The following is an 11885-nucleotide window of genomic DNA, read 5'->3' as shown; positions in this document are numbered from 1 at the left end:
AGTGAAGATTCTATAGATCTTTAATAACAGGAGAGTAGTCCTAAGTGAAATGACTGTCATTGCAAAGGGCCGTTTCACGGAAATCAGAAAATCGGCTGAGAGGTCACTGAACTCTCAGGGTGAAGGTCACTCCCGGGTGGGGCATTTTGTGGGTCCTTGCAGTTGTCAGAGAGAAGACCATGAACAGGAACAATAAATCACCTGAAAGAATGGCCTGGGAGGAGTAAGGGAATCTTTCAAGATATCTATCAAGATGCTTTGGTGTGTAGCTGATGAGAAGCCACACCATTCATATTTGTGCAAGTTCATGGAAAACCGTAGTAAACGGGGATCATTCTGGTAAAGAGTGATTAATGGGTGTATGAGTGTATGCCCATGATTGAGACACACCATTTTCTAATAGGCATGTTTTCATTCTATCCTAGGATAGAAGTCCATTTATAACTCTTAGTAACTTTTTTCACATTATTAATTTTTAAAAATTGTGGACGTATATAAATAATAAAATTTGCCATCTCGCCTCCTCCGAGCCACTGGTTACCTCTAACATACTGTCTCTATGAATTTACCTATCTTAGATATTTCATATAAATGGAATCATACAGTGTTCGTTCCTTTGTGTCTGGCCTATTTCACTTAGTATAATGTTTTCGAGGTTCAGCATGTATCAACTTGCTTACTTTTATGGCTGAATAACATTCCATCGTACGACTCTACCACATTTTGTTCATCCACTCATCTGCTGATGGACACTTGGATTGTTTCCTCCTTTTGGCTATGGGGAATATTGTTGAAAAGAACATTGGCATCAAAATATTTGTCCAAGTCCTGGCTTATTGTTTGGGTACATGTCTAGAAGTGGAACTCCTGGGTCATACTGTAATCCTCGGTGTAGCTTTTTGATCTTATTGCCTTTTTATTTTTATTCTTTATTTATTTATTTTTGGCCGTGCCGCGTGGCATGTGGGATCTTAGTTCCCCGACCAGGGATCGAACCCGGGCCGCCTGCAGCAGTGGAAGTGTGGAGTCCTAACCACTGGACTGCCAGGGAATTCCCCTTATTACCTTTTTATATTATAGAAGTCTTATAGCTATGTAAATCTTTGCAAATTAGTTAATCCACTTGATCCAGAGTTTCTGAAAATGGTGACAATGATATTGACCTTGGGGGGTTGTTATAAAGATTAATAGTGTTGCGTGTAAAGCGCATAGCATAGTATCCGTCATCAGTGTTCAATAATCTATAATCGTGGAGACCTAAAACTTGCTTATTGCCTGAATGGCTCCGGAAAACTAGGACCTCACCATGGGGTAACCAGCCATGTACTGTGCCCTGTAGCCAGCTCCATTCAGCCTCATCTCCCTGCTTCATACGTTTCACATCTGAGCTGCTTTGAACCTCAAACACTGAACACCTGATCAACACCTATGTTTCTACCTCAAGTCCCACCTCAATTATCACTTATTTTTTTCTGTTTAAAAAAATCATTTATTAAAGTAAAGAATTTTAATACACTTTATTTTTTAGAGCAGTTTTAGGTTCATAGCTACATTAAGCAGAAGTTACAGAGATTTCCCATATAGCCCACACCCTCGCCCACGCACAACATTTGTTACCATCTATGAACCTACACTGATACCTCATTATCGCCCAAAGTCCATACACTGTTTTTTAAGGGTCTACTTTTACACAGTTAGCAAGAAAAGTACTGAGGCTGGAATATAGTTTTCCATATCAAAACCTAGAGTCCATAATCAAAACACCAACTTATTTACAGCTGGATGACCTTCAACTCATATCTCAGTAAAAAAAAAAAAAGCAACAACAGCCTTTTAATGAGGGTCTTACATCCTCCTTTCCTGACAAAAACTGTAGAATCTTTCCCATGAGAACGATTAAACCTCTTCATCCCCTCCCCCAATAAATCTCACCGTCAATCACAATATTTCCAAATCTTGTCCTTGTTATAATTCTGGGTCAGTGAACACCATGTTTTCCCAAATGAATCTCCATCATCGGTACATTCCCAGTATATCAGGTGTCTGTACCAGAAGGGAAACACACATTTTGCAAAGTCTACAGAGAAGGGAGAAGCAGTCACAATAAGAATTCTATTTTGTACCTCCTCTTTGCCACACACACACGCGCACACACACACACACACACACACACGCGCGCACACACTTCCCACTCCATTAGCTCTGCTCCGTTCCACCAGAAGCATATGAAAGCAGTACTGGTGAGGGATTGAGGTTCTGCTGAAAGATTTCTTTTCAAGGTAACATGGTTGAAGCGCTCATAATATACGTTTGGTGCAATGTGATTTTCATACTGTCAGAGAACTGTGCATCCCTTATTTTCACAAATTAATTGACTGAGGATTCCCTTTTCAGAGCCCTCCTGTGATCTCACCGACCCTCAGCGCCCAAGATAAAAATGACCACCTTGTATTCAGAGGCAAGACACTCACCTTCCTCAGAACAATACTTCCAATATCCTTCATAAGTTTCATTCAAGGGGCACCACTTGTGTTTTGCATTGAACTTGACACAGTCATAGTAGATTCCATCTCTATAGTGGAATGGAAAGAAACACTTGCCGTCTAGAGAAAACAAAAATTCCTCATCTCTCTCTGGGACTGTTAGTTGAGATGCTACAAAGGTACTTCCTGTTGGGTGTAGGGGCCGAGGGCCAGGGGTTGCACTGAGCTAGGACCTACTTCTGTGGAACAATATTGAGTCACACAATAGCATAGCTGCTGGATCTCTACTAATAAAGGATTTTTTTGTTTGTTTGTTCTATACTCCTACTTCTGTCCCACTTTTTTCCATGGCATAAACAGTCTGAAATTTTGCTTAGCATTTGGCCCCAGTTCCAGAAATATACCTTAAGCTTAGAAACATAAATGTGGGCATCTCTCTAATAAATGATTACCACCACATCCCGCCGTATCTCTTTTCTTCATCCTCTTCCACCATACTCATACACACACAATGTGATAGCCTGGTTTGTATCTTTCCACACTTTTCTCCATGTCCATGTGGGTATCTCTCTCTCTCTCTCTCTCAATCATCTATTTCCATCCATAAAACATATATATATAACCATGCAACATATGTGTTATTTATTATTATTATTCACACACAGAGACACACAGGCACACACACACAGATTTTTTGCTCCCTCCCAAAATGAATCATAACTTGAGTCTCTAACTTAACACATCATAGAAATCCTTTTAAACTTATCCTTTCAACTTTTGTAGCTCTCATTCCTATTGCTGATTCTTATTCTGTGATATGGATTTTCCCACAATTTATTCAATATTTCCCACATTCAGATTTTTTTCCCTGCTGTAAATAAAGTTCAGCAAACATCCCAGTATGTAAATTCTTATGTATCAAAGCATTTTTTTCTATCAGATAGAATCCCCAAAGCAAGGTTATTCAGTTAAATCGTATATGAATTTTTAACATTGATGGATATTGCCTTCTCAAAGGATAATAGCAATTTGTCCTTCCTAACAAAGAGCTCTTTTACCTGAATTTTCACCAGCATGAAGCATTTATACCCTTTTTTAAATGGTGACTTTTCTAACAGGTGATTCCTGTCGTGCTTTACAAGATCTCCTGGTTCTTAGGGCACATCTATATTTTCCTGCACTTTCTTCTGACATTAAATGTTTTTTGTTTCTTTTACATTTACTATTTGATTGGACGGGAATTTACTTTTGTATATGATACAAGAGGGGAGTGCAACTTTATTTTCTTCTGAATAGATATTCAATAAGACAAACTGATGGTAAAATAAACCACCTGTACATTTAAACATCCACACATTTGAAACCATGTATTAAATTCTAATATATCCTGGGATCCATTCTATATTTTCTATCAAGGTCTTGCAATTACTGGAGAGGTAGACTGGTGGTGAACTGGACAGGGTCTGGAGCCAACAAACAACAGAAAATATTTCTCCGTCCCCTCCCCCCTCCCCCCTCCGAAATCAGAGTGTTGAGTGCTTTAAAGAAAATAAAAGAGGACGTTGGACACAGGGTGATGGCATGCATGGGGAGGGAAGACTTCTCTGAGGAGTCAGAGAAGGAAGGAACTGTGCAAAGATTGTGGAACAGAGCATTCTAGGCAAAGGACTAGGCAGAGAACTTCCCTTTCTTCTCTCTTCTCCCCCTCCCCCCTCCCCCCTCCTCCTCCTCTTCATTATTATTATTATTACTGGACACTTTCTATGCAGATACCATGCTATTTATATTACTATATTTGTGGTTTGTTTAAATATCTGATAATACAAGGTGTTTCTCCACTCCAGTACTATTTTTGTTCATAATACTCCTAATTACTATTGGACTTTTTTTACATATGAGTTGTTCTGTATGAACTTTAAAATCAGGTACTCTCTATTAGATTGGCAGAAATTAAAGAGTAGAAACATAAAGCGCCAGGGGAAGTTCAGAGTGATTTCTCTTTCTTGTTTTTCTTTTTTCTTTTATTATTTTTTTATTTTTGGCTGCGTTGGGTCTTCATTGCGGCAAGCCGGGGGCTACTCCTCGTTGCGGTGCGCGGCCTTCTCACTGCGGTGTCTTCTCTTGTCGCGGAGCACGGGCTCTAGGCGCACGGGCTTCAGTAGTTGCGGCGCGCAGGCAAGGTAGCTGTGACTCACGGGCTCGCAGGCTCAGTAGTTGTGGCGCACGGGCTTAGTTGCTCCGCGGCACGTGGGATCTTCCCAGACCTGGGCTCAAACCCGTGTCCCCTGCATTGGCAGGCGGATTCTTAACCACTGTGCCACCAGGGAATCCTCTTTTCTTTATTTGTTTACAAGGTACTTATATTACATTTTATGAAAGGAGAAATAGAGATTTTTACCAGGAAAAAAATCCCATTGATTTCCCCATTTTTAGAAAATTGAAAGAAAATGCGCTTTTTAGCAGAAGTTTTCTGATCAACCTACCTTTGACTTCTGGAAGGTGAGTTATAGTTTCTGAAAAATAAAATTTGAAGCTGACGTTTATTTCACTATTCTCATGTCTTCCAACCAAGATCATGGCATGATCTTCTATGTTTTTTAGAAATTGCTTTATGTTCTTCAGCATGATTTTATCATTTACTTTATATAAGTCCTGCATATTTCTTGCTGATGTAACCCCAAAGCACTTTTTGACATTGATATAAAGCAGAATGGTTTCCTTTTCTATCAATGTCTAGTTGGTCCTTACCAGTATAGAGAAAAACCATTGACTGTTGTATGTCTATCTTAAATCCAGCCGTATAACCTGGTTCTCTTTCTAAAACTAGTCATCTTTACTAGTTTTCCTAAGGGTTTTAAGTATACAATCATAAAATAATTTTGCCTGTTATGTTCTGTAGGCTTACAGATTATGTCCTTTTGGAAATATCACATATGTTAGAAAAATATGTGATATCCTCCCAATAATGTTAATTAGTACTGTTTACAATAGACACCTCTGTGCTTTCCTGGTTTCAGGTGGAATGACATTAGGGTTAAGGGTGTTCATTTCAGCACAGTTAAGAACAGTCAAAAGAAAACAATCCAAAAATATCGAACTAAAGGAATTTTAAAATAAAATATAACTTTATAATATCATGGAAGCCTCAGCAAAGATGGGCACATAAATAGATATGGAAACATTTGTACTTTGTCTTTAGGTGACAAACGCAGTTTCTATTTCATTATATTACATAAGACGGTTTTTGCAAGAATAAAATCACATTATGAAGTTCTATGTAATGAAATATTTGATCACTCAAAAATATTAACAGTAAAGCAGATACTATTTTTATTAGCAGATAGTAAAATTACTACCTTTATTAACAGATAGTAAAAATTCCATCTTTATTAACAGTAAAATTATGATTTTTCTCTTCTTTTTCCTTAACTATTTTTTTTTAACACGGAAGGTACTTTATCTTTTATACAATGACATAAAATAGTAGTTTCATGAAAAATATGATTTCTTACCAGGAAAAGAAGTGTAGTATTCATATTTTATTACAAAATTTTAAAAACGTTTTGATCAACTCACCCATAGTTGGTGAATATTCACCTGAAAGACATAATTTTAAACAAATATTTATTTCACTAGATTTAGCCTTTAAAATAAAATAAAAGTAAAATATTTTACCAAATTCTATTCTAGTAGGAATAATAATTTTGGGAGGATTAACATATTCACTCTATTATATATAAAACAGAGAACCAACAAGGACCTACTGTAGAGCACAGGGAACAATACTCAATATTTTGTAATAACCTATAATGAAAAAGAATCTGAAAAAGAATATATTTTTATGTATAACTGAATCACGCTGCTGTACACCTGAAACTAACACAACATTGTAAATCAACTATACTTCAATTAAAAAAAATTGTTTTATAAAAAAATAAAAAATAAAAATTTTTTTTAAAGAATAATAATATTTTGAAGGTGATACATAAAAATTTCAATGTTTATTTTCAGTAGTGTGATTGTGGGTGATTTCTAATTTTTCCTTTCGCTTTAACTGTATTTTCCAAATATTGTTAATGAATAAGAAATAATTAAAGTTATTTTTAACACAAAAAAATTCAGCAGGCAAAAGTAAATGATTTACTTTTTCCACACTTCCCTACAAAATAAACCATATAATAATAGGAAAAATGTGTTTTATCATTTCACGTTTATTTTCTGCTTTGTTTTGTTTTATTCTATTTCTTTTCAGTACTATCTGGAAAGTGTGATTTGAAGCAAACATTTGCTTGACTTGTCCTTGGCTTTTAAAATGAGATGCAATTAGTTTTAGCATCGGTTAGAAAAGGGTCTTTTCATCAATTTCATAGGTTTGTTGTGAGGATTAAATCAAAACACATGTCAGGGCTCAGCCCAGCAGACAGCACTTAGCAAGCGCTTTGACTATGGTAACAATTTTATTGCAGTGATAAGGCTTTCTCTTCTTACAATAATCACGATTATTTTCTCCCCATCAGATGGAAGACTTATTCAAGTTTGCAATAGATTTTCACAAACCATAGGGAAGTTATATCCATTTAAAATTCGTCCAGAATTCAAGTTTAAGAGACTTTGCTATCCAGCAAACACTGAAGTTACAAGAAATCTCAAAGAAAGTGCTAGGGTATTTCATAATAAATGGATTGCGCCTTATTCACAGATCTTCAACTGCTCTTCTCTAAGATGAGAACACAGGCAGGATCTTGACGGATGTGTATTTGCCTGTAAATTTTGAACAGGCAGCCTGTAAAACACAGAAAACATTTTTTTTTCCCTGGGAGCAGGGAACAGGGCACAAAGAGGGCCACTTACAAGTCTGAAGGATTCCAGTAGGAGGACACATAAATATAAATTGACAGTGTAAAGACGTGGCTAAAAAAATATGGTTTCTTAGACTGTAGCTCAAATCCCAGTTGTCATAGCTAGCTGTGTGACTTTGGGTACATGACCCAGACCCTCTGTGCCTCGGATTCTCTTCTATAAAATGAGGGCAATAGTTTTAGCTACCCCAGGGGATTGTTATGAGGAACAGATGTGTCAGGCACATAAAGTACTTAGACTAGTGCCTGGAGCAAAGAGAGCACTTAATAGCTTATAGCTGCTATTGTTACCAGCAATGTTATAACTACTGAGATATTGTCATGATCATCACCATCATTTCATCACTATTGTCTGTCATTAGTAATATTCAGGCCAGTGCACAAGATACTTGTATCACAGTATCACCTGTGCTATAAAATTATAATGTGAGCCTCACGCAAACATCCCTCTCTGCTCAATGCTAGAAATTTTTTCTGCCATTCACAGAAGGGAGGGCATTAGATAATTCTTTCGAGTATGTGGGAGTGTTTGCATGACACAAAGATTTTAAATCATCGGCAGGCCGACTCTCAACCACTGCGCCACCAGGGAAGCCCAGATTTTAAATATTTTTAAAAGGAAACCTGACCTAATCTTAATAGCAAAGAATTATGCAGCGCTCATGGTAGGAATGTAAAATGGTGCAGCCACTATGGAGGAGGGTATGGAAGTTGCTCAGAACATTAAAAATAGTTTTACTGTATGATCCAGCAACCCCACTTCTGGGTATTTATCTGAAAGAATTGAAACCAGGATCTTGAAGAGATATCTGCACCCCAATGTTCATAGCAGCACTATTTACAATAGCCAAGACATGGAAACATCCTAAATGTCCATCAATGATGAATGGATAAAGAAGATGTGGTATTAACATACAATGGAGTATTATTCAGCCTTAAAGGAAGGAAATCTGGCCATAGGCAATGACATAGATGGACTTGGAGGGCATTATGCTAAGTGATATAAACCAGACATAGGAGGTTAATACTGCACGATTCCACTTTATATGAAGTATCTCAACTAGTCAAACTCACTCTGTGAATATTTACTACTAAACCCTGTATTCTGCCTTTCTAATAGCTGTAATAGCACCTGTAGTAGTACATGCAAAACAGTGCTAGTAATAGTAATGACATACTGTTGGCAGCCCTGTCGGGAACTCTGTGCTGACTGATAAAATCCACCCAGCAATCCTGGGATGGGAAGGTGGCAATAACCATTCTCCTCTTGTTTCAGATGTAGGAACTCAGAGCATCTGAGGCTCAGAGCCTTGCGGGAGGTTACGGATGGAGCCAGGACAGGACTCTGCCTGGAGGCAGATGGACAAGGGAGATGGAGGTTAGGCAAGGAGCGGGGGCGGGTGGGGGGGGGGGTTGTGCAGGAACTCCCTCGCCCCCATAAACTAATAAAGGCTCTCTCAACGCGAGATTCACATCTTAGCACAAACCTTTGCTGAAGTTTAACTATTATCCAGTGGGCGGTCCAATCCCACAGGAGCCTGAAATGGTAATGGGCAGCGGATGGCCAACCCCGGGACTTTAGGTTCACTCTGCGTGTCAGGGTCTGCCCGCCTGCACAGTCTTTCCTGCAGGGGGCCGCACTGTCACGGGATCCCTGAGTACTCCCAGCAGCCTGTCAGAGCGGAGAAATTACATTTTGTGCATGGCAAGTTTCCAGTCCTGGAACGAGATCTCTCAAACGAGCCCTCTGTGAAGCCTTGCCAGGTCAATCACGTCTCCAACCTCCAGATAGGCGCATAGGCTATTAGGACTGACACCACTTTGTCTTTCTTCCCTTTAGCCTGTGAACTCATTGAGTGGAGATACTCACGCCATTTAATCTCTGCTTCCTGTGCCCCTAACAGGATCTGAAACCTACCACCTCATCGCTTCTAAAACGCTCTAAAATGCGTGGCTTTCCATGTTCGAACGTCTCGGAAATCAGAATGTCCCTTACATTTGCAGGCCTCTTATTATCTGCAGACCAGGTTGCTATGGGGACGTGGCGGTTATTGCCTGCACTGAATATGATCACATTCAAAAAGTCAGCGTCAAAACTTGTAGTATGGGGGCTTCCCTGGTGGCGCAGTGGTTGAGAGTCCGCCTGCCGATGCAGGGGACGCGGGTTCGTGCCCCGCTCCGGGAGGATCCCACGTGCCGCGGAACAGCTGGGCCCGTGAGCCACAACTACTGAGCCTGCGCGTCCGGAGCCTGCACTCCGCAACGGGAGAGGCCACAACAGTGAGAGGCCCGCGTACCACAAAAAAAACAAAAAACAAAAAACTTGTAATATGCACGTCAGTGGCTCAAAAGAAACTCCCAGAGGGAAGAACAGGCTCCCTTAACCCCTGGATTATGAGAGGAGAGAGAGGTAGTGAATAAGCAACAGTTCTGAAGACTCAAAAGTAGACCATCACTACCTAATTGTAAAGACTGGCTTACGTGCCAGGACCAATGGGTTTTAATTCTTTTACGCATTGTTTTGAGAAATGCTGCAATCACTAAGGTTCTGCACAGCAAAAGGATAATATATTTTTTAACATCTTTATTGGAGTATAATTGCTTTACAATGGTGTGTTAGTTTCTGCTGTAGAACAAAGTGAATCAGCTATACATATACATATATCCCCATGTCTCTTCCCTCTTGCGTCTCCCTCCCTCCCACCTTCCCTATCCCACCCTTCTAGGTGGTCACAAACCACCTAGCTGATCTCCCTGTGCTATGCAGCTGCTCAAGGATAATATTATATCGGAAAATGTGACACTGATAATTCAGGAGGCCAGACACTAAAAGTGGAGAAATTTTAGGACCCTCTTAACCAGCTTCTTTCATGTATATTTTCTTTTTTATGCATGTATAAGAGTGACATCTCATAAAAAACCTAGGTACAAGTCAAAAGTGTTATTTTTCAACAAGTGTAAAAAATTCTAACTGATAAGAAAGCAGTGGTCATAGTTACACCAAGAGCATTTTTTCCTTTTTTAAAAAAAATGTTTAATCAATACTGTGTTTGATTTATTTTTCCATGCAAAGATGGCCTGAAGAATATTTGAAAATAGTTCACACAAGATCATAGTTTTTTGCCATCCCATAAAAATTGTTTTCACAACTGTGTGTAAGCCTCTTCAGACATGTAAGAAATGAATCCGTAACGCAATCTCCTCTTATATCTCACTTTATCATTGTTGAAGGCAACATGATTTTGGTATAAGAATTAAATAGGCTTTCCGAAAATTAGTTCCATTTTCAAAACCTCTCCATAAGGCGTTTAACATATATTTGCATAAAAGAAGACACCGGGTAATCAAGTAACATGACTTCTGTCAACAAAATTTTCTAATTCATATTCCTGTCCTTGTATTTTTATTTGTCGAATCTTATTTACAAAAAACAAAAAAACAAAAAAACAAAACTATCCGTGGATCGTGTCTATTCAATGGAAATACCTGAAAAGTACAAAGAGTATCTTTTTCTTTCTGAGGGTATGAGAGATAAGGATGGCCCTTATCCTTCACGGCATCTCTGATTTGATTACATACGGTGGGAGAGGTTTTTAAGTATCGAACCCCAGACGCTGTCACATCGCTGCTCACCTCTATGTTGGAGACCGGCCACAGTGTGGAGCCAGCAGGCCCAAACCAACAGAAGCCCCACAGGCAGCGCCATGCTCCTCCGTCCAGGGAACAGTGGTCCACCAGCTCACCTTCAGGATTTTATAGCCACAGCCCCTTTCTCCTCCTCCTTTGTTCCTCCTCCTCTCCTCCTTCTCCTGTTTTTCCATCAGCCCCAGTCTCCTCCTTCTTCCGTCCCCATCCTACTTCTAATACCCCTTCTCCTTCTCACCTCCCTTCTCCCCCTACCCCTCCTCCTCTTCATCCTCTCTCTCTTTCTCTCTCTCTTTTCCTCTCTCTCCCTCTGCCCCAAAGCCAAACCACCTCCCTTGCATAGGGAAGGCATACACAAAAAGAAGCACTTAATGAAAAACTGGCATTCAATAAGACAAGGATTAGAAGAGTCAGCGTGAAGAATTTCCAGTTGTTTCCATGACAACAGAGATCACAGGAGCAGTCAGAGATTCTTCCAAGTCTTGGACCTTCCCCGTCTTTGAAAGCCAGGGCTGAAGAATCCCCTGGAGGATGCCAGAGAGGCTGCCTGGGGAAGCAGGTTTGCTTTGCTCATACAAGCATTTCTGTGTAAGGTCTGTGAACCTTCAGTGTGGGCCACTGTTCTCTGGTGGCCCTTGGTGATCTAGCTAATGAGCTGCCGGTGGCTGTGCAGTTCTGGGAATAAGCAATGCACCATTTATGGTCACTTACATTTCACAACTCTGAAAAGTAAGATTAATTGGGAATTCTGAAACACACCCTACTGTATTCTTTTTTTTAAATTAAAGTATAGCTGATTTACAATACTGTGTTAGTTTCAAGGGTACAGCAAAGTGATTTTTTTTTTTTTTTTTTTTTTTTTTTTTGCGGTACGCGGGCCTCTCACTGTTGTGGCCTC

The 11885-nt window shown here is 39.5% G+C and overlaps 1 protein-coding gene across 1 annotated transcript; it reads right to left on the bottom strand.

Moving 5' to 3' along the window:
* Positions 1-1934: 1934 nt before the first annotated feature.
* LOC102994530 (binder of sperm protein homolog 1) lies at positions 1935-5060 on the bottom strand. Its single transcript, XM_007112470.1, has 3 exons — positions 4967-5060; positions 2472-2603; positions 1935-2077 (listed from the first exon to the last, which is right to left on the bottom strand). The coding sequence occupies exons 1-3, from the start codon at positions 5058-5060 to the stop codon at positions 1935-1937; spliced, it is 369 nt and encodes a 122-aa protein (XP_007112532.1).
* Between the last annotated feature and the right edge of the window lie 6825 nt (positions 5061-11885).

This window comes from Physeter macrocephalus, chromosome 17 (genome assembly GCF_002837175.3).
Source record: "Physeter macrocephalus isolate SW-GA chromosome 17, ASM283717v5, whole genome shotgun sequence".
NCBI classification, from domain to species: Eukaryota; Metazoa; Chordata; class Mammalia; order Artiodactyla; family Physeteridae; genus Physeter; species Physeter macrocephalus.
This window is presented reverse-complemented; position numbering and strand designations above follow the sequence as displayed.